The sequence below is a fragment of the Mustela nigripes genome, chromosome 5 (genome assembly GCF_022355385.1).
Source record: "Mustela nigripes isolate SB6536 chromosome 5, MUSNIG.SB6536, whole genome shotgun sequence".
Taxonomy (NCBI): Eukaryota; Metazoa; Chordata; class Mammalia; order Carnivora; family Mustelidae; genus Mustela; species Mustela nigripes.
The window spans coordinates 104,034,738-104,059,198 of NC_081561.1; the positions used below are offsets into that span (position 1 = coordinate 104,034,738).

At 37.4% G+C, this 24,461-nt stretch overlaps 1 protein-coding gene across 1 annotated transcript in view; it reads right to left on the reverse strand.

Moving 5' to 3' along the window:
• Positions 1 to 24,461, reverse strand: part of ME1 (malic enzyme 1) — a 191,151-nt gene that overhangs the window by 11,169 nt on the left and 155,521 nt on the right. Inside the window, exons 8-12 of the mRNA XM_059400996.1 lie at positions 23,389 to 23,486; positions 20,874 to 20,987; positions 7,048 to 7,153; positions 5,565 to 5,707; positions 2,473 to 2,646 (exon numbers count right to left, since the gene is read on the reverse strand). Coding sequence (XP_059256979.1) covers positions 2,473 to 2,646; positions 5,565 to 5,707; positions 7,048 to 7,153; positions 20,874 to 20,987; positions 23,389 to 23,486 — 635 coding nt within the window. The remainder of the gene's footprint in view (positions 1 to 2,472; positions 2,647 to 5,564; positions 5,708 to 7,047; positions 7,154 to 20,873; positions 20,988 to 23,388; positions 23,487 to 24,461) is intronic.

Consider the following 24,461-nt stretch of genomic DNA (forward strand, 5'->3'; position numbering starts at 1 on the left):
ATATGAAAGACTGTCTTTAAAGAAGATAATTTACAATGTAATTGTAAGGCAACACTTAACTGTTTAAAACATAAAGCTCTCAAGAGCATAATACAAGTAGAAATTAAACTCAATATCAAAGTGTTTGATAAAGACAGCCATGGCTAAGGAAAAAGATCAAGATGAGCCACAGTGGTCACAGAAGGATTCAGGTGTGAGATGGGACCTAAGCAGAGAAAGATAGGCTTAGATAGGTGAAAAACAGTTCTCAGAGTTTTCCAGGCAGGTTAATAGAGCAGCTATACAGGTGTATGTATGCATGCTGTGTTTGAAACTTTGGGATGAGTGAGAATGGAAGAATGTCAGGCTTTTCTAAGCTTTAGTGTCTCCTTAGAAAAGGGTGTTACTAATAACAATGCAAATATTGAGGGTGAGAAGGTTTTATGCATCTTGTGTTTAAGGAGCAGGTCATTTCTGTGAAAATATCCATCAGGTAACTGGAGACATGGGAAAAGATAAAACCAGAGATACATAGATTTGGCCACTTTTATTTTTATTTATTTTTTATTTTTATTTTTTTGAAGATTTTATTTACTTACTTGACAGAGAGAGATCGCAAGCGGGCACAGAAGCAGGCAGAGAGAGAGAGGAAGGGAAGCAGGCTCCCTGCAGAGCAGAGAGCCTGATGCGGGACTTGATCCCAGGACCCGGAGATCATGACCTGAGCCGAAGGCAGCAGCTTAACCACTGAGCCACCCAGGCATAGGACTTGGCCACTTTTAGAATTAAGATAATGGAAACAAAAGAATGGTTGAGATCCCCAAAAGCATAATAAAAAGGAAAGAAAAAAGGACCAAAAAAAAAAAAAAAAAAAAAAAAAGGATGCTAGAGAAAAGCTCTTAGTTAAAAGGACAGGAAAGAAGACAAACAATGAGGTGGTATGAAAATCAGGAATGTTGTGTTGAAGCCTGAGAGAAAATCAGGGGAACAGCTAAAATGATTTCACCAGAGAGATCACTATCTATGATAAGAACAAGACTATAGACATTACATTTTTTTTTTTCTTCAACATTTTTATGTAGTGATTATTACTTTGCCTGGATAGAAAATAAAATAATTTTTTTTTTCATGAGCCTTGTCACTAGATGGTGCTGGAGTTATTTAGGAAAGCAAACATGGGCTACAATGAGTAAAAGATCTTTCCCCCCTTTGATGTGACAGTTACATAGAACAACGATTACATTTTCTTTAATGTATAAACAGCTTTCAAAATCTTTCTGAGTAATTAGACATCTACTTATGTTTAAAAAGATTTTTTGAGTTAAATAAACTCTGAGACATCAGCTGTCATGGTTTTAGCACAGTGAAGAAAAAGAAAGGAGCAGAACATTATAGCCTTCAGACACCTGTTCTCACAGAATGAGGACAATTGCTAAGCACTGGGATTATAATCCTTGGATCACATCAATAGCGTAAGACTCCATCTATATTCCTAGAGCTCCCCTTCAAACAGAAAAAACAGCATGTTTGCAAGATGAAAATACTTGAATTTTAACCAATTTTTATTTAATTCAGTTTAGGTATAATGTTGTCCAGTGGTTTAATTTTAGAGGAAATTCAAATTTATCATTCATGAATTGCATCCTGTTCAAACATGGTATCAACCAGATGAACATTCTGATTATCAAAAGCTCATGATTTTACAAATATTTGCCCCATCGTTGTACCATCGCCCTGAAGCTTGGGGGGAAAGGGGAAGTGATGGGAACCTGAAGGTTATCTATTGTACCTCTTGTGCCTTAAGTAATAAAGTCTTTGGTCTCTGACTCAAGGCTTTTGTGCCAACATCTATGAAACTGTGGCAGGAGAACTTGTTAGCTGGCAGCTAGGGTAAATTTTAGATCCTTCAGTTCCTAGGAATAGCTTAACATTCCCTGTTGGGGCTGCTATGTGATATTCTGAGAATCTTTCCTGAAGGTCCACACTCAAACATACATCTGTCCTTTTATGACTTAATAAATACTAATTCCCTGTTTTAATTTTCTTGCTGCTTAAAATATTAGTTCCTATTTTCTGCCCTGAACCTCAGTGATAAATACTTTTTCACTATGCCAAATAAGACTTTCATTTTCAACCTTCAAAATGTTGTTATTTAGGAAGTTTTGGAGAAACGCAGAAATACTTATCATTCCATTATGATGTGGAAACGGTATTTTTAATTGTGTCACTACTGTCAAAGAATTAGACTGGAAGTGTGAAGACAAAAAAGGGTTCCTTGTAAGAGATCAGAACAGTTTTCTACCTTCTATTTAGTGACTCAGTATGAACCAGCTACCCACCCCTTATTGTTCACTAGGAGAGATTTTCTTCCCCTTTTGACTTTGCACCTTATAGGGGTGAGCTGAGATGTTATATAAAGAAATCACTAAACCGCCTACACTGAGCTCGTCTGGTGTTATACAGCCTTGGTGAATGTAGAGTATTTTACAATACCTCAGCCGTTGTGAGAAAAATCTTATCCGTGATATGTCTCAGTCCACAAGCCACGACACCAAGAGCCACTCCAGGAAACACATAGGAATTGTTTCCTTGGCCAGGATACAGGGTCCGTCCATTTGGAAGAGTGACTGGATCAAAAGGACTGCCACTGGCAAAGATCGCACGCCCCTACAACACAGACACACGACTAACTTTAAAAAGAAGTGTGATATTTTAAAACGAATGTATCATAACAGAACTACTCCATAGTTAAAGTACTGAGTGCTTAAAAGAAGACTAATTTTCATTGACTCTCTAATAAGTCCGGGCAAGTTTTTCTGATGTTTGCAGTAAGTTCTGGAGTGGGTGATTATTTCTGTTCTCTGTCTCACTCTCCTCAGAGAAGTGTGCAAAGCACAGGATACCCTGAGATCGCCACTCTCTTCTCTGCAGGGGTCCAACTTGCAAGCCTAGCAACCATTCTATAGGGGCTTCAGATTATAGACTTCTGAGGATAAAAAAAAAATGATAGGTTAACATTAGAGCATTGGAAAGAATGACATTTTAGGTTAGAGTTTAAGGATCTACACATTTCAACATAATCACTTGGACAAATTTTATGTTTTCCTATGTTGTAAAGAATTATATAGAAAATCATGTAGGAAACAAATTTATTGGCACAAATGGAATAAGCAAATAAAAGGAAGGTTAGATTATCAATAATTGTCAAAAATTATCATATTTTCTCTAATCAGCATATTTTGTCACACTGTTTTGGAGAAACCTCATGTATCGCACGCTCCAGATGGCAGTGACTTAGGGTCTACCAGGTGCTGCAATTCCATACTGCTAATCACAAAGGAAGAGGGGCATCTGGGTGGCCCCATCAGTTAAACATCCAGCTCCTGCTTTCAGCTCAGGTCATGATCTCAAGGTTGCAAGATAGAGCCCCATGATTGTCCTGCACTGGGTATGGAGTCTGCTTGGGATTCTCTCTGTCCCTCTCCCTCTCCCCCCTACTCATGTGTTTTCTCTCTCCCTCTCTCAAAAGGAAGGAAGATACTAATCTGCAAAGATGAGGGTAGAAATATAGCTGAGAACAGTCAGGCTTCTAAAGAAGGTATAGGAAACCCTTGACAAATAAAGTATCTTAAGCTAAGAAATCCATTTGAGAAGTCCATAGCACCAAATCCCCAAGACATCATCTAAATGATCACAGACTGGGCTATAACTTTCATCCCTATTTAGAGTCTAAATCCATTAAAATGTTAATAGTATTAAATTAATATTCATTTTTAACAAAGATCATAATATACCTTTTGTATACAGGTAAAGTTGTATGATTCAATCTTCATTAGGGTATAAAAAGATGAAAACATATAAGAAAGAAAACAAATTCTCATCTAGATGTTTGTAGAACACTTACATTTTAGAGAACATTAGGTTCTGTTTTCAGACAAGTCTGATACATTTTGTTCTGTTTGCGATAAAATATTTTATTAAAAGAAAATCTAATATAACTTATTACTTGATATATAGATTATATATCTTCAAAAAACTGTATCTGAGAAAAAGACCTATAACATCATCTCTCTCCCTGCCTTCAGTGCCTGCCTACTCTTTTAGAATCATCATTTTAGGGAGGAACGACATTCAGTAAATGACAGCTAAGCACTCTTATGTATGTGGATTGTTAATATGGGGAAGAAAATCTCTCTAAATATGTTGGATTATAGTTTTTCAGGATTCAATAATCTTTCTTTATTTTATATTTTTAACCTGTCCTGTGGTTAACCTCACCTCACCTGTGCCTGAATCTCTACTCGTCTTTGCTTGTGCCCTTTGGCTGAACCAGTATTTAAATTTTTAGCCTCAAAATGACTTTCAATTTTATTTCCTTGTTTTTTAATAACATAGAACATTAAGAGGATAAGAAGGAGTTTAGACCCTTTATATTAGACGCATTCAGATTTAAAACTACAATTATATAAATTTGGTTAATTGTGTTTGTGTCTATTACTGGTGAGTCTCTAAATTCTTCACACCTACTGAGATATACGGCAAAATCACTACATAAACACTTATTATATGCCTACTATGTGCAATGCACCATGCTAAAATTTTATTGCCCAGAGGAATTTGTTTTCCCTTGTAAAGACTTAAGGACTACCGAGGTGATGCCCTGCAAATTCCCCAGTCTAGAGATGGGTTGAAAATTAAAATTACTGAGGAGACTGAATGCCATCCCAAATAAGAAAGATAAGCAACAGAGTAGCTCCTTGCCAACAATTTCAATAATTCTAGTACTGAGCATTTAAGGTTATAATATTAAAGAAGCAGGGCCATCAAGTACTAATTTGTGCAGTGACTTAACTTTGCGTCATGTTTACCTTCTCCAGTTCATTTTGGATTTATTTCCAAAATAAATGTGCTAGATATATATGACTCAACCACTATTTTGTGGTAATGACATTTTCAAGTCTTTAAAGGGAAGACAGCTCTTGTCAACCTATCAGTCAGGTATATATTAATACAAACATAGTATAAAATAAGCTATTTTTTAAGAGCAGTGAAGTACTGAAGCTCTGAGGACTCCTATTGCAACCTGACTGGATGTCAAAATAGCCGCCCAAACGTACCATCCATGGTGTCCAATTCAAACCCAGGATTTAGCAAAGCAAAAATAAGACTGTGGTTCTATACTGTATGCTTCAACGTTCAGAAATAGCTCACTGAGAGTTATTTTCATAAGCATCTAGAATCAAACTTTTTCCTTTTTAGCTTTCATACTTCAATCTTAGATACTTCCAAATCACTTGAGGAAAACTGTCAATAAACACCGCAAAGTTTATTTTGTTTTACCAAAGAGGAGGATTTGTACAACCACATTCTAGAAAAGGAAATAGCTCTTATCCATTCTGACTTGTTCACTTTTCTTTCAATCTTGGCTGTTTCATTTTTAAAGATTAAGAGGTAAGAACCTTAGATATCCTTGGCTCCCCTACAAGGAATAAGAATTAGGTTATTAAAATATCAGTCTGCACCAGCACTGGTGGAGCTGGGGGATGGGGAGGGGAGGGTAGAAATCAGTTATACTTTTGCTTTACCTTGGTTAGTTTATAGCACTGCTCTGCAGTACATTCTGCTTTGCTAGTTGGATTACTCAAAGCAAAAATAATGGGCCGTTCATTGAAGGCAGCCATATCTTTGAGAATCTGTTCTGAGAATGCACCACCAATTGCAGCAACTCCTGATGTAGAAACGAGAAACCAGTGAATAGACTACCATTGGTTAATTAATCTAAGAAGTCCCTGCCCTCAAAACAATGAGACATGTCAGGTCACTTTCTAATAGATCCTAAACAAAACACAGAATATTTACATTAAAGTGACAAAAAAGAGGTAAGTTTGTTCATGCCAATGATCTTTAGGGTTACAAATCTGTAAGTATCTATACGAAAAACCAGATATAAGATTCAGTTCATAATACATTGAGTTAGTGATCCATTCACTAGGTATTTTGATTACAAACACTTATATTAGGAAACTAAAATGGGCCTAGTATATGTTATCTCTCTATGAACAATTCTATGAGTATATTCTAGTCTCTGAGGCTATAAAGTAATTATGCTTTATAAACCAGTGCTAACATTTAAGTTAATCATCCAATTCAATCGTAAAATTTAAGTATCACTCAGTGAAAGAATCCTAACAGAAGAATAAAGCAATTAGCATAATGGAAATGGAAAAAAATAATATTCCAAATATAGTATTTTATAAAAAATAGCAATAAAGGCTTATTACAGTTTCTGTTATAGAGTATTCGCTTTTATTATGATCAACATCATTATTCTCAATACTGTGACCTGTTTTACAAGAGCTTCTAGGAATGAAGTATGATACAAAGTAAAGACTAACATTATATATACACAAAATAAGGCATAAAGTTTTATAACTATGGCTGAGTTTTTTAGCCACATTAAATTTGACTATATTTAAGATCTTATGTGCACATGCACTATGTAAGCTCCTGTGTTAAGTGTTATGAGGAATATAAGTATGGTCCCTGTCTTCAAGGAGAGTCCAGTTGGATAATGCTTTGTGGGGGGGGGGGCAGGGCTTTCCTGTGTATTGTAGGATATTGGGCAGCAACCCCCGGTCTCTATCTGCTAGATGTCAGTAGCCCTGACCACCTTACCTTCAACCCCTCCGAAGTTGTGACAACCAAAAACATCTCCAGACAATGCCAAATGTTTCTTTGGCATCACTCCCATTTGAGAACTACTGTCTATCTGGAGTAATCAAGCCTGGTGAAGAGTTGATTATGCCAAAGATCAAGAGGTTGACCGAGTTAGCAGAGGGAGCCCCCACTGGGGCTGGAATTGGTAAGACTGAGAAGACGGTACATATTAAATTTACAAATCTAGGTGTCCCTGGAGTACTAATGATTCAGTGAATGTGTAATTGTGTTGGTGAATTCCAAATGACAAAATCTCAAAAAAGTTAAATTATACCTTAAAAATCAGTAGGAAAATGAATCAGGCCAAAATGGGGTCAGAGTGGGCTTTACTGCAAAGAGGGAGAAGTTTACCTATGAGGGCAGTTGGTTTTATTTCTTGAACAATGGCTTCCAGGTTCTTCATTTCTTCATGTTCATGGGCAAATTCCTCCTTCTCTTGTGTTAGGGCAGCTCTTCCCTAAGTAAAGCAAATAAAAAGAAATGTTAAATCTGCCAAACATATGTGAGCCAAAGAAATGTCAGAATATTACACATATTACCGGTATTTGGGCTTATTAACATTTTCATGTACCATGTGTTATAGCTGCTCTTACACTCTCTTCTCCAATTATCAGAGTATTCTTTCATTCAGTTTTCAACAAATACTGTGTCTCAGAAAATGTTTTAGGAAATGGGGATGTAACAGTGAAAAAACTTAAGTGTTTCCCTTTCTGGACTTTTATTTAATATTAAAAATCTTAATTCTTCAGACATTTGTGAGAAACTAGCACTAACAAATGGCAATGTGCAATGTCACTTAAATATCATTTACTAAACTTTATTTGTGTTAAATAACAGTGTCTTAGAATGCAGAGCTGGCTTCAGCCACAGTACTTCCAAATTGCGTACCATTGAGTAAAAATAGAACTTGATGCCGTATTTATACCATAGTTTGATTTTTCTGAACAAGAACTAGCTTTGCATATTTTTATCTTAATGTTTTGTTTACAAATGTGTCATGTATTATATCTAGGAAACATCTGGTTGTAATTTTCTAGCTGCAAATTTTTAGGATTTTGACTTAAAATAATAAAGCCCCGCCTAATGTTACATGGAGCTTTAAGACTTAAAAGTTGTTGTCATGTATTTCATATAATCCCCTCAACAATTTTAAAAAGCAGGGCAACTACAGGGCGCCTGGGTGGCTTGGTCAGCTGAGAGTCAGACTCTTGACTTTGGCTCAGGTCATGATCTCAGGGTCGTGAGATGGAGCCCCTTGTGGGCTCTGTGCTCAGTTGGGAGTCTGCTTGGGATTCTTTCCCTTTGCCGCCACCCCCACCCCGGCCCTGCCTCTGCCTTGCTTGCAGGCATGTGCACTCTCTCTCTCTCTCAAATAAATAAATCTTGAAGGAAAAAAAAAAAACAGGAAGAAGTAGGGCAAGTAATTACAGTCATTTTACATGAGGAGACAGAGACTCTGAGATGTTAAGGGACTTGCCCAGGACAGATGCTGAAACTCAGTCTTTCTAATAATACATACAGCACAGTACAGTCCTAGAGAAAAAGCTTTACAAATGGTATGTTTGTTTTAGTACATTTGTTCTTAAATGGTGTATGTCCGATTGCTTATAAATTGTTACCCCTGAAGATGGTACAAATTTCTTGTTTTGAAAGGTTATGACCATTTTATTTCTGTTTTTAAAGATTTATTTATTTTAGAGAAAGAGAGTGTGTGTGTGAGCAGGGGAAGGGGCAGAGGGAAGAGGCAGAAAGAGAAGCAGACTCCCCACTGAGGAGTCCCCATATGGATCCCACACTCTGAGGATCATAACCTCAGTTGAAATGAAGAGCTGGATGCTTACCTAACTGAGCCCCCCAGAGGCCTCTATTTCTGTTTTTAAAATACACGTGGATTCTGCTTGGGATTCTTTCCCACTTCTTCTCCCTCAACCTTTGCCCCTTCCCCTGCGCATTCTCCCTCCCTACAATAAATAAATTTTTAGAATCTTAAAAAAAAAAAGTACTTGGGATTATGCCAGGTTTTACTGTGTGTGTGTGCGTGTGTGTGTGCGCATGCACCAGTTTTTAACAAGAGCTCAATGTTAGTTGCAGTCATAATTAAAATTATTGCAAAGATAATATTTCATTTTATGTGTATGTCATTTTTTTTCTAATCTATTCATTCATCTGTTAATGGACACTTGGGTTGCTTCCTGTCTTGGCTACTGTAAATAACACTGCAGTGAACATGGGCATACAGGTATCTTTTCTAGTTAGTGTTAAGATTATTTTTCAGTGTCTCAGAAGAAAATGTTAGATAAATAACCTCTTAGAACTAAGAAATGACTAATGGTGATAACTGAAAGAAATGTACCAAAGTTATAGCTGTTGGAATTATGACTCTTTTCTTCTTCACAATAATTTTAATCATTATGTTATATACCTGAAACTGACACAAAATGATACATCAATTCTATATCAATAAAAAAATCTTATTCATTCAGAACAAAATTTGAAGCTTACTGTTTCATATTCACTTGAGAGAACATTCTAGTCTCTAGTAATATTACATTGAGTACAGTTAGGTCACATTCATTCATCTTGTTCATTAAGAAAAAGTCAAAAGCATCAAGTAAATTCAGTTTCCACTTTTGTTAGGAAGCATCAAATTGTTCAGTAAAACTTATCTATTATCATAGGCTTTTCAGAATTAGTCGTAGGTCCAACAACAAATAGGTTATGCAAACCTAGACTAATTTCATGAATAAACACTAAATATTCTCAGTTTTTCTTTTGTATTTATGACACATGATTTTTTAAATTTTTATTTTTTTATTTATTTGACAGAGAGAGAGATCACAGGTAGGCAGAGAGGCAGGCAGAGAGAGAGAGAGAGAGGGAAGCAGGCTCCCTGCTTGAGCAGAGAGCCCGATGCAGGACTCGATCCCAGGACCCTGAGATCATGACCTGAGCCGAAGGCAGAGGCTTAACCCACAAAGCCACCCAGGCGCCCCGAGACGTGATTTTTTAAAAAATTCCCTTTTAATAATATAAAAGAATGTACAATACTGAAATCTTTACGACTCTCACCAAATTGCAGGGAGGGGCTACCTGGGGCTCTTATCCTCATCTCTCTTAGCTTCTCAGCCAGGAAATCTATTTCATTTACATATCTCAATTACAGAGATTAATTCAATATTATCCTAATATATAAACAAAGTCCAGGTTTAAGGATAATTTATTAGTCACAAATGATTAAAAAAAAAAAAGGCATTTGGGAGTACCTCAGAACTCCCTCCAAATATTTTGATAATTCAGACTTTGACTCAGATCCCAATTCCTCATCATCCATTTCCTGTGTCAGTGTTCTTTGCACTGTAACTTGACAGTTCCTTCCACAAAAGGCAGTTATACTTTCCAAGCCCTTGTCTTTGGACTTGAATATGCAATTTCTTTGGTCAATAAAATGGATGCTGAAATGAGAGTGTGCCAATTCCAAGCTTAGGCCTTAAGATTAATTGTTGTTTCTGCTTATTCTCTCATGCCTTTGCTATTTGTGCTTTAAAAGTATGCCACCTGGCTAGCCGTCTGGTTCATCAAGGATGAAAACCTTGTGAAAAAGACCTGCACCCAACCTATGACTTAGAGCCACCCGGCCAACATTATCAGAGCTACTCCACCTAGCCCTTAGGTATGTGAGAAATAAATCCTTATTGTTGCATGTCACTGATTTTTTGTGGCTTTTGATAACTCAGCAACAGCTGAGTGAGACAGGGGATAATTTTTTTGGATTCAGGGGATAGTTTTAACTTCAATTATACATTCCATCATTTCTTTTTACTCATTGTTCTTATCTGTTGTTTTGGGGATAAGAGGTTCCTTTTCCTCAAATGATTTAATTAAAGTAATGCTTTTACAATCTATCTGAACCTCAATGCTCTTATTACTGCTTACTTATTTGGCCAAGAAAATAATCTTGTGGGGCACCCGGGTGGCTCAGTTGTTAGGCATCTGCCTTCGGCTCAGGTCCTGATCCCAGGGTCTTGGGATCCAGCCCCGCATCAGGCTCCTTTCTCCACAGGAAGCCGACTTTCCCTCTCCCACTCCCCTTGCTTGTGTTCCTGCTCTCGTTATCTCTCTGTCAAATAAATCAATAAAATCTTTTAAAAAAAAATCTTGCATTATCGGAAAAGAAAGAAAAATTCTGGTCTTGGATAGGAATAAAAACTTGGAACGATTTGAGAGTTATAGTATTTAACTAAATTATTTCTGAACTATTTCTGGAAATAGTATAAGCTAAAATTCATGACTATTTTTGTTCTCACGACAAATGAAAATTTCTAGGACAGATACTAAATAAAGTTGCAGCTTGGGGAGACATATTTCCGGGGAATAATAACTTTTAGCTTCCAGCATTCTAAACTAAATACAATGTGTTTTGGGTTATTGCTCTTTCCCAGAAATGCATATACTCAATTTCAAGTATAAAGATATTAGACTAATATCTACCCGAGGCTAGACATGGCAAATGCTATGGAACTCCACATTGTTTCTAGCATGGTTCCTGCACATCTGAGGCTAAAGGGCTAAATGAGATCTTGCAGCTAGAGCTTCTACTTTCAACACAGCGGTCACCAAGCTGAGGTACCTTCAAAGGACCTTGAGGGAGACAATGCACATCATGAAGCAGTGGGCATATGGCTCTTCCCCAAGCCTATGGTAGTGCTTGTTCGTTTTCAGGCAAAAGCAGGAGTCTCTAGTGTCTAGCCCAACACCCACATGTGAGGCCCAAGTAATGGTGGTGGTAGCGGCCACCATATTTGGCAGCTTTCCTGTTTTGGCAGAGACTGATTCTCCAGCCCGCAGTTAACAGCAGTTTCCTCACTAATGCAGATACGCATTACAGCTATTCCTGAACACTGAGCCTGTGTCTACTTCCTCTTTGGTTTTCCTTAAAGATTTTATTGATTTACTTGAGAGAGAGAGCAAATGAGTGGGGGCCAGGGGGGAGGAGAAGCAGGCTTCCTGCTGAGCAGGAATCCCAACTTGGGCTCAATCCCAAGGTTCTGGGATCATGACCTGAGCTGAAAGCAGACACTTAATGGACTGAGCCACGAAGGCGCCCCATGTGTCTACTTCTTCTAAGGTTTAGAGATTTGTATTTCACAATGTTTTTATGGACAAGGGAACTTTAATGTGTGCTATGTTCTCTAACAGAAAAAGATCTCAGGATAATTATTCAAACTACTCCAAACTGACTAGAGTCACCGCAACACAATGTTATGTAATCTTCAGGGCTGCTGGGAAAATGCATAACTCAGAGAGAAGACAGTGTATCACAGGGTTTGCCTACTGGTCTTTTCTGTTTTCCACCTGACAAAATGTAAGCATTATGCAAATATAATTCAATAAATTTACTATAGTATCTGAAAATGTCATATTACTTTTTCTTTTAAGATTTTGTTTTTAAGTAATTTCTACCTCCATTGTGGGGTTTGAACTTACAAACCCTAGATCAAAAGTCACATTCTCCACTGACTGAGCCAGACAGGCACCCCCTGAAAAGGTCAATTTTATATCCAAATCCTGAAACCCTTTTCATCTATGGTAGAGAATCCTAATTGTCCACCAATAGTCATGTTCTCCTTTTTAAATTTTTTTTAAGTTCTATTTTTGTAATCTCTGCTCAGTATAGGGCTCAAATTTACAACCCCAAGATCAAGAGTTGCATGTTGTTCTGACTGAGCCAGCCAGGTACCTCATGTTCTCCTGTTGTTGTTGTTTTAATTATATTGTTGTGAAAACACAATATGAAATCTTAAATTTTTAGGTGTACAATCTCTCTTTAAAAAAAAAAACAACAGCATTTTTTTCATTCACTCCTTTTTGATAATAAAACTTCCCAGTTTTAGCCAATCACATTACTACCCAGGTGGATGCTCTTTTCTAGACTCCTTGCAGCCTAGAGTGCCTTGAGACTTTCTCTGGTCAAAAGGATGGAGTCAAAGTGATGTGTACAACTTCTGACCCAGCTACCCTGTCCCCGTCTTGCCCCGCCCCCAATCCCTGCCCCATCCATTCCCCACCCTCTCTCCCTGGCTGGCTGGAACAGTGAGACCTGGAAAGTTTCTCTGTACCCAGGGATAGATGATAGACACACAGATGCCCCTTTTCTGCCTACCTACATACTATTAAGTGACAAAGAGATAAATTTCAACATAAGTTACCATATTTTGGGGTCTCTTTGTATAACAATTTAACTTAAAATCTAACCAATCCGTACCTTTAGGCTAGAAGTCTCTTCATTTCATATCTGAAAATAGCACATATACAGTCAGGAAGAAACTGCCTTGACAAACCCTTATCTTCTGGGAAGGCCAATGAGCAAAACATTAAAATCAAGAAATTTTTCCAGATTCATAGCAAATTCTACCACTTCTCTATACTTAAACAATTGTTGTTTTTTATTCCCAAATTCTTGGCTCACTGCATTTTAATACAATTCATTTTTTTTTCAATTTTGTATCATTGGCTGTAAATAATCTTCTGCGTAGGGGCGGCGCTGGGTGGCTCAGGCTGTTAAGCATCTAACTCTTGGTTTCAGCTTTGGTCATGGTTTCAGGGTCCTGTGGCTGAGCCCACACTGAACTCTGATGCCCAGCACGGAGCCTGCTTGTCCCTTTCCCTTTGCTGCTCCCCTCACTTGTGCTCTCCCTCCCTCCGTCTCTCTCTCCCTCAAATATATAAATAAAATCTTTTTAAAAATAGCATTTTGTATATTTGAAAACACATACTGAATCACACTGTTTCCTTTCCCAAGGGAGGAACCCTGATGTTTTTAATCTACTTTTTTACTTGAACCCATCTCTCTTCCCTATCACAGTTAGTGGCTCAACTGAACTCTCATATGCTCTTGTTCCCCTCTGGATACCACAGAACTGAAAACTGCACTGGAATAACCAGTGTTGAATATGGCCAAGGAAGACCACACTTCCTAGATCTGGCTTTAAATGTTCTATTATTGCATTCTACCATCATGTTTTCTTCTTTAATAGCAGTAAAATATGATCAGTCTTCCCCTGTGGTTTACTTCAAGTAGAAAGGAGAAACCCCACAGAAAGGATGGTAGGGGAAAGGAACATCGGGAAGATTTCCAGAACTATCAATAGAAATAGGAAAGACTAAAAAAGAGGAAAACATGCCACTGCTTTGTTTATTTTAAAGAGTGCTTAGGCTAGCCAAACAGTAAGATTCCACACAATCCATGGAAAAATGGCCTGGCCCAAAGCAAGAGGTAGAAGAATCAAGAGAAGAATCACAGTGAAGGCTTGCTGAGGGCATCTGGTGTTCCTAGTCTGAGAAAACAACCAGTTCTTGACCATTTAACTTACTGACAAACTACATGACAAGGCGAATACATCCAAAATGCTTCTGGTATACAGTTTAAAATAAGTTCACACATGATCTCTCTAAAATTGGAAATCTATTCATTTTCATTGATTGCTATAAATATAGCATTAATTTGTGATAAATTTTATTGGCTAGGGACATGAATAAATCACTAATAGCAGAATGCATTCTAATAGTTAACAGCAAATAAATTTATGTTACTCCTGAAAACTTCTCATGATATTCAGAAAAGTAAATAAAAGCTCCCCAGTGAGACACAGAAAAACGCCATCCACAAATGCTAGAGAGAAAACATGGGACTAAGGCTCCGGATCACAGCCCCAGGCTCTTCCCTTCACGCATGACCTAGGGCATGTCCTTTGAGACTTCCATGGATGTTGATTTCTCCTTCTATACAAACAGTTTGGATTAGTGGTGAGGACAATGTGATGAAAGTGAGCCAGATCTGAACTTTCCAGAGCACCAGACTCACCTCAGGAAAGAGATTCCTGAGCCCTGCTTTCAGATATTCTAATTTAAGTCCAGGAGGAGGCTCTGGAATCTGTGAATTTTTTTTTTTTTAAAGTCTCCCAGGCGACTAAGATGATGTCCAGTTTTGAGAATCACTGCACCAACTGATTTATCAGATTTCTACCAGATGCATTTTAAAAAGATATGTGATATATTTAAAAAACATACAAAATGCTTTTTCTTTTACTAAAGAAGAAAAGCTGTAGAACAACCAATTATTATTCACAAATTTCTAGTACTGCTTTTTTTGACTGACAACTTTACATACAATGAAAAATATTTAATGTTTAAATCTCCTGAATTTCCTGGAATGAGAAGCAAATTACAAAGAAGATGGATAACCATTGTATGAAAGGCAAAGGTATATGATTTCAGCATGAACACTTTGCTTTCTGAATCACAGCAACAGCACAGGCAGCGCCCAGCCAGCTGAAGCCAGATCTTGACCAGAAGACATCTACCCAGTAAGAAACACAGATTACCCACAACCTCTCCCCCAAAGGCTTGATTCTTTCTGGTGACTTAGGAAGGCCAGGAATCATGAAATGGAATACAAGCACCACTGAAAGCCTCTACTTGCCAAAAACAGAAGAATCAAAAGACAAAAAGCAAGGTCTCTCAAGTAACTGCTGTACCATTTTCAAAGTCTATTTGAAGAGCTGGTTTAGATGAAGAAAATTCTGGAATGGGACCTCTAGGTCTGGCGGTATTAAGGCAACTGCCTACACCTTCAGACTTCTATTTTCCAAACCAATGGCTCATTTTCCTCCTTCTTTCAAAATCTGATTTGGAGTCCATATTCTTTATGCTACTCCTGTCCGTTGGATATGGATATAGAAGATTTCTTGTCTATTCATTCCCACTTCCAGGATCCCTTACTCAAACACTTTTTGCCTTCTTTTAGCAAAGTGAACATGGGCATTTCTTATTGTAGAAATCCCAAATCCTGTGTGTGTTTTTTTAAAGAGTCTTTAATTACACCAAATGTATTATGGATAGCTGAGATTTTTTTTTTTTTTGAGTGTTATTATTTCTTCAATCTCCCCTACCCCTTATTTTGTGCTGATTCTTAGGAGAGGAGAGAAGATATAGCTAAACCATACTGAATTACTACCTTTTTCAAAAGTACAGATGTTCTGGTGCGGGTGGAAAGGATAGGTAGCAAAGACCTCAATATTTGGGGTTAGCATTTCATGGCCCACGATAGATAGAAAAAATTAACTATGGATTGTTACTGATAAATATTTATTCCTTCCTACACACAGGCACTAGAAGACTTCTTCCACAAGGGTTTTCGTTTGCCTTCTCTTAGAATCCATGCCTGCTTGGATATTTTGCCCCATTGCACTGGCCAGGTCTGCTGTCAGGTGATCAGTTTATCAGAGTTGAACTTGGCCCCTCTCTGCATCTGTACACGGGGCCCTCCTTGCAGACTGCCAATCCCATTTCACTGCCAGAATAATTATCACCTTGTCTGATGATGACAGAACTCCATAAATGAGGGAACCACGCAGTATACTTTTTAGTTTCTGGTTTTATGTCTTTAAAAAGTGAAGGAGTTTATTCTATGTTATGTATTATAAAAAATTACATGACAAATAAATAAAATTAATAAAATGATGCTTATTGGTTTTCAGGAGAGGTTGTGAAAGTACTAAGGATAAAGGACAAAAAACAAAAAATCATGTAAATCTGAAAGCAAGATTATACTAATTTATAAGTTATCCTCAGACTTACTAGTTCTATAACAAAGATCAACATAATAATTTTGACTTTTTAAAAACTTGAAAGAAAAAGTGGTTAATTGAAGATTCATGCTTCTTTTATATTAAATAGCACATAAGCTGTTAAATATATAACAATCTTTTAAAATGTAACTTTATCTTGGCAAGCAGAATATATGCAGTTCTTTATTCTGGCAAGTAAAAGACATGAGGTAAGAGTGACTGATTAGGTCTAGGCAACAAACTTCACAGTTATTCCAAGTATTGTAATCCACAGAATTTGGAGTCTCACTTTAGTAAATCTATACTAAAATTATTTGAGATGCTAAAATCTGTATATTTTCTATAAAGATTTCACATAAAAATGTCATTAGAAATCACAAAAGAAATCCACAGTCATAGACTTCCACTTTTTTTTTTTTAGATATTTACATGTATTACATCCCTAAATACAATGTAATTTGTATATCTTTTTTTCCATGGCTCCAACTTTTTACATGCAGATATTCCCAAAATCTCTATCTGCAGAAGCCAAGACCCTTATCCTGAGTGTCTGTCTTATACCTCTGATTGCCACGGGGACATCTCCATGAGATCAGCAAAGGTAACTTTAACCCTAACTTGCTATGTCCAAGCTGAATGACATGATCTTTCTTTTTATTTAAAAGATTTTATTTATTTATTTGACAGACAGAGATCACAAGTAGGCAGGGAGGCAGGCAGATAGAGAGGAAGTGAAGCAGACCCCCTGCTGAGCAGAGAGCCCGATGTGGGACTCGATCCCAGGACCCTGAGATCATGACCCGAGCTGAAGGCAGCGGCTTAACCCACTGAGCCACCCAGGCGCCCCACATTATCTTTCTCTTAAACATGATCTCTTCATTATTCCTTTTCTATAGTAATAACCACATCATTTATCCAGACACCCAAGGAGTCCTGCTAGATTCCTGCCTATACCACCCTTCCCTATTCCTCCCTCCATATATATTGGTTACTAAGTATGCCAATCCTGTTTACTAAACATCTACTGAATAAAATGTCTTTCACTTACCCCCCATAATCACTGCTTTATTTCAGGCACCGATGAATTTTTATTACTACAACAGCTTTGTAACTAGTTTCCTTTACTCCGTTTGCCCTCATTTCAATCCATCCTCCACAATGCCTAGAGTGACAAGACACTAACCCCTTCTGCATAAGTTTCTTCAATTGTTCATTGTCAGGATTTAGAAGAGCCTTTGTCACTGGTCAGTCATCTGCTTCCTTTCAAATCTAAGCCCTGAATGTCTTTTATAGTGAAATATCCTCTTTAGCAAATACTCTTCCTCTGCCTGGAAGGCCATTCATCAATCATTTATTAACAAAATATGTATTGCCAATTATGTGCTAGACACTATGCAAGGCTTTGAAGACACAGAGAGATGAAAGACATGATCACAGGTTCAGCCAAGATCTCCTAGTGAAATTTCCATAATACTTCCCTTGTCTCACTTCCAGATAGGAGACATTTAAAACATCTGTGGAGACTCAAGAACTCCTAACTCTTCCTTTCAAACTGAGGTAAAGAAACACCTTTTCTAGGAACCCTCCTCTGCAGGTCCATTCTTCTCCTCAGTGCAGCTGGGAACTTCATTTCCAGGGCACCCCTGGTAGCAAGAATGTATTTCTATAACACTTTCTTTTTTTTTTTTTTTTTTTTACAAATTATTTATTTTTATTTATTCTACTGATAATTTTTATTTATTTATTTAAAGATTTTATTTAATATTTGACAGAGAGAAATCACAAGTAGTTGGAGAGGCAGGCAGAGAGAGAGAGAGGGAAGCAGGCTCCCTGTGGAGCAGAGAGCCCGATGCGGGACTCGATCCCAGGACCCCGAGATCACGACCTGAGCCGAAGGCAGCGGCTTAACCCACTGAGCCACCCAGGCACCCCTCTATAACACTTTCATATAGAGACGTAACTTTCAGATTGATTTCTTCCCACTAGTTTGTGGGCCTCCTGAGACCAAGGGATTTACTAAGTCCTAGAGTCTAGTACGATGCCTGACCAAGAGGCAATTTCATTCAGCAAATCTCATTTCATGATCATGATATAAGTTGTGTGCTCAAAATGTATAACTTTCTCTCTCTATTTATGACGATTCTTCAAAGCTATAGCAGTTTTTAAGCCAAAAAATTTTAAACTTTGTTTTTCTTATATTATAAAAAATTACATTTCAAGTTAATAAAATTAATAAAATGATTATTATTTGATTCTCGGGAGATATTGTGAAAGTACTGCCTGTCTTATCTTACTTTCTTATACTCATTTGCCACAAAAAGTTATGCATATACTCTTTATTAAGGCAAAATTTGTCTATATTAGTTTAAAACCTTTTTTCTAGCTTTAAAAGAACATAATTGCTTAGGAGAATTTGGAATATACAGAAAAGCATTAAAATAATATGTTTTAAGCTAATACATATTTTATACATTTACTTCCATAATTTTATATGCAACTCAATGTTTTTTAGATTTATTATTTATTAGAGAGAGAGAGTATGCATACATGCAAGCAGAGGTAGGGAAACGGCAAAGGAAGAGGGAGAGACAGAATCTGAAGCAGACTCCCCACTGAGCATGGAGACTGACATGGGGCTCAATCCCTGAGATATGACCTAAGCTGAAATCGAGAGACAGCTGCTTAACCACCTGAGCCATGCAAGAGACCCTACAACTCAATTTTTAAAATATAAAATAATAAGATATAACATGGTGTTTTCCTTCTTTCATCTTTATATTAGTAAGTCTTTAATGTCATAGTTCTTTAAAAAAATATACGTATATGTATATGGAATGGAATATTATTCAGCCATTAGAAAGGATGAAATCTTACCATTTGCAACAACATGGATGGAGCTAAACAGTTATTATGCTAAGTGAAATAAGTAAGTTGGAGAAAGACAAATACCATATGATTTCACTTGTGTGTAATTTAAGAAACAAAAAAGAGAGAAATTTAAGGGAAAAAAAAGAGAGACAGAGAAGCAAACCAAGAAAGAGACTCTTAACTACAGAGAACAAACTGATGGCTACTACAGGGGAGGTGGGTGAGGGATGGGTGATACGGATAATGGGGATTCCGGAGTGTACTTGTGATGAGTAAAGGTATATGTAAGTGTTGAATCACTACACTGTACACCCAAAACTACTATTACATTGAGTGTTAACTAACTAGAATTTAAATGAAAACTTAAAAAATGAAAAGAAAAAAAACATAAAACATTGTGTACATCTCTATTTCTATAAAATATATTCTTACGGGGCGCCTGGGTGGCTCAGTGGATTAAGCCACTGCCTTCGGCCCAGGTCATGATCTTGGGGTCCTAGGATCGAGCCCCGCATCGGGCTCTCTGCTCAGTGGGGAGCCTGCTTCCCTCTCTCTCTCTCTCTGCCTACTTGTGATCTCTACCTGTCAAATAAATAAATAAATAAATGAAATCTTAAAAAAAAAATATTCCTACAATGGAAACTATTGGCTCAGAAGCATAAACTTTTAAAGGTCTTGGATACACAAAAGCCAGTTTTCCAGAAAGTTTGTACACCTTCACATTTGCTTCTATACTAAATTCCAGAAGTCTATGCTGATCACTGGTTATTTTACATATTCACCTTCAGGCAGAAAGGGAATTCATGAGTTTTTTTTCTGGCAGTTTAAGGAAGAGCACTTAATGTGCAGTAATATTAATGCCTTATCACTAGAAGTAATATTAATGTATAAGTAATATGAATGCCGTATAACTATGTAGCAATATGGTCAACATACCTAGTCTTTTTTTTTTTTTTAAGATTTTATTTATTTATTTGACAGAGACCACAAGTAGGCAGAGAGGCAGGCAGAGAGAGAGAGGAGGAAGCAGGCTCGCCCCTAAGTAGAGAGCCCGATGTGGGGCTTGATCCGAGGATCCTGGGATCATGACCTGAGCTGAAGACAGAGGCTTTAACCCACTGAGCCACCCAGGCGCCCCAACCTACCTAGTCTTACTTGGTTCTCACAATAACCTAGGAAGTAGGTCCTGTTATCTTTATTAGAGCTGGGGAACCACCTTGTAGTTAACACTGAACAGCCCACTTATTAAAATCATTCTCAGAATTTCCATTCAAACCCTCAAGAATTTATTCCAGAGAAAGTAGCAGGCAAAAGAGTAGCTATTTCATCATCTGTTCTTTTTTTTTCCTAGCTAGTGTGCAATTTGACAGACAGCCCTTAATAAAAGGAGCTAACCTAGGTGTTTCAGCAACAAACTGCCTCATCTGGAAACTAATTCAAATGCACTGCCAACCTATAGAATTGTAAGGGGCCCTCATACTTCACAGGCTGCTTCTGTAGCCGAGGCGGTCTTTTTTTTCAGAAGAGTATCAATATCATTGTATGACATGGTCATTCATGTAAAATGGCTAGTCTTTTAACACAGTGTTGGGGGTAAGATGAGTGGAAGTAGTGATAATCTTTGAGATGGGCACCCAGAATAGCACATTAATTTTTCTTCAGTTGGAAATGTCAAATTCTTACCTTAACTATTAATCCTTTTGAGTCAACCAACCATATCTTCTTCATGGCTTTCTCTTTTGGTAAACCTTCTTTTTGCATGGCCATTACAATCAGGTGTGCAATCCCTAAGGCAGCCTGAGAAGGACATTATGAAAACAAAACTTGGAAAAGTTTTTCCACATAATAACTTACCAAGAGTTACATTTCCCTCCATTTTATCTTTGTTAATAAGAAAGAACAAAATGGTTCCACTGACTTAAAAAGCTATATTCCTTCATTTATACTGAGAGCAAAGTATTTTTGTCACATTTTGGAGTAAGCTAATGAACAATTTTCTACTCTTCTTATCACAACAGAACCACTATTATGTGGTTTGCTCTTTAGCTACAGATAAACCAGTGATATCCTTGACTGTCATTACTTTAATCCTGTTAATGCAATTAAGATTTGCTCTAATGAGAAAATATTGAGCTTAAAAGAATGGCCTGGTCAGCCTTGCTTATTGGACTGTATTGTTTATTGTTGGGCTCCAGCTCCTCTAATTGAATTTGAAGAATGAAGCCTGGTCATTTGGATGGGAACTTGACCAATTAGGCAACAGAATAAAACACATAAATTCTCTGTCCCCAAGCATTTATTTATTCTGTTAATTTGGACAAAGAAAGTACTGTGAAATCTCTTGCAAGATTAAAGGAATCAACTTCTTTGGTATTTGATAAATTTTGTGATAATCTGTGAACATCCAAAACCTTTTCAGGGACAAACAAGCACCAGTTTTGAATCATCCAACCATGAATACCTCTGCCCTGCTGAGTATCAAGAAGTGGCCTGTACCATTCATCAAAAACCCTTTGGAAATTCAAAGAATTTGAACTCAAATAAGTTGACTAAAAGTAAATACAGCATGTAACAGCCACACAAATAAAAAACTCAAAAACAAACAAACAACAAAAAAGCAAACAAAAAAAACCCTCGAATTTTAATAAGATGTAATTTAGCCTTGATTTTTATTTTTTTTTTTATTTTTTTTTTTTTAAAGATTTTATTTATTTATTTGACAGAGAGAAATCACAAGTAGGCAGGCAGAGAGAGAGGAAGGGAAGCAGGCCCCCTGCTGAGCAGAGAGCCCAATGTGGGACTCGATCTCAGGACCCTGAGATCATGACCTGAGCCGAAGGCAGCGGCTTAACCCACTGAGCCACCCAGGCGTCCCTTGATTTTTATTTTGATGTGAAAATGAACTTGTAATTTACGTTCTGAATACTTTGACATGTATATCTTGGCATTTAAGATTTAGCTTTGCGTATTTCATTTTAAGAACTAAATCAAAACCAACACAATATACAAAATTTCTACCAGTATAATACATTTAATCATATTTAATTTAAAAATCTGAAGCTTCTTATATAACCACAAAAGTATTTCTCCATTCATTATATTCTATAATTCTAAACAGATTTGGGCAGCTTTCTCACAAGAAGCTCAAACTCAATTGACATTTTAATTTCTATTTTAGGGGGTGAATTATCACTGGAGTCTAGTTTTCTTCTTTCAAATGATTAACTCATAACAAAAGAGAACAAAAAACAGCCCACTTTTGCCTCCCTGCCATCTCCTTCCAGCAATTATAAATGTTTTGCTTCTTTTGCATGGGAACAATGCACAACAAGTCTCCATTCAAATATTTTTTTTTCTTAAAAACTTGTATGTAGTTATATATGTGCACACTGGCTTGTGAGTCAAATTAAGAAAACTCTCATAGGTGCCTCCAGAGGATACTAAAAGTGTCAGATATAATATCTTAAATACTTCCAGGCTTTTTTTTTTTTTTTTTAAGGTTTTATTTATTTATCTGACAGACAGAGATCACAAGTTGGCAGAGAGGCAGGCAGAGAGAGAGCGAGGGGGAAGCAGAGAGCCCAATGCAGGACTTGATCCCAGGACCCTGAGTTCATGACCTGAGCCAAAGGCAGAGGCTTAACCCACTGAATCACCCAGGTGCCCCTACTTACAGGCTTTTATACATAATCACAAAATGTAAACTTTTTGTTCCTGCAAAATATGCAAAATAAAAGACCACGCCATGGTGGCGTGGTCTTTTGTTTTGATAATCTCTAGAAATTTAAGTTGTGGAAAGTATCACTATACTTCTATACTAAAGCCTCCTAAGACAAATGAATATGCCTTAATAAGTAACTGGGGAATCTTTCCAAAAAACCTATAGCTGGGGGCATCTGGGTAGCTCAGTGGGTTAAAGCCTCTGCTTTCAGCTCAGGTCATGATCCCAGGGTCCTAGGATCGAGCCCTGAATTGGCGTCTCTGCTCAGGAGGGAGCCTTCTTCCCCTCTCTCTGCCTGCCTGTCTGCCTACTTGTGATCTCTGTCAAATAAATAAATAAAATCTTAAAAACAAACAAACAAACAAACCTATAGTTGCAAAACACTAAAAATCTGAAAGATATGTCAAATTAATTAATTAATTAAGATAAACTCTATTCATTAATTTAAGGAAATGTAAGTCTTGGATAAGCAGGTACCTCTCCAGCTCCTTGAAACAGTACTGTTTGATCAGACAGTTTGTTCTTGGTTATTCGAAGAGCCGCAAGGATGCCAGCTACTGCCACAGACGCTGTTCCTGAAACAGGTAAGAAATAGCCTTGAGTAAACCTGAATCAGGTCCTGCCAAACTTGACACCTGGAATCTTTATTCACATCTTGAACCCGTCGCACAACAGGGTAACTGGTACAGAAAGGGAACCTGCGGTTGGCTGACCCCGTGCTTAGAGGGGAGGTGAAATTCTCAGGCTACTGACATCAGTATTTTAGGATAGCAACTCACTACTATTCCTGATCACTTTCCAAAAAGATTCTGTGACTTAATGTGGTGATTTAATGAATAAGAGCATGGGGTTTGCATTCTTATGTGGATTCCAGCTCAGCCTGTTTACTAGGTGGATGAATTTAGAGAAAAAAAATTTTTTTAAGGTTTTATTCATTTATTTGAGAGAGAATGAGAGGGAGAGAGCACAAGCCAGGGGGAGGGGCAGAGAGAGAGGGAGTAGCAGACTCCCTGCTGAGAGCCCAACCAACCACCAGGGCTCAATCCTAGGACCCCAGGATCATGACCTAAGCCCGAAGGCCAGATGCTTAACTGGGGCCACCCAGGTGCCCCTAGAGAAATTATTTTGTATACCAGTTCCCTCATTTGTAAAATAGTTGTACTGTGTGAGATAAAACAGTATTAAGTGCTATTATATTCTTCCACCTAATTACTCTAGGGACTCAGAAACCCATTACTGATCCCTCTATACAAAGCGAGCACGCAGTAAATGCTTGCTGATATTAGTGGTGGTCATAATGATGTTTTCAATACAATCTGGTATTTAACCTTTTAATCGTTGATCTGAAAAAGTGACAGTTAATAGCTATTAAAATCTGGTGTTATGCATCTTTTAATTGGCTTCCTACCTATAATAATCAGGGGTGGGTCCCAAAGGGGCTAGACAAAATTAGTGTAAAATTTACCTACATAAAGATAGTTTTTCCTTATCATGGCCCAGGTTCATAGAAACTTCCAGTTCTACTTTTATTACTTGGACATATAAGCTTT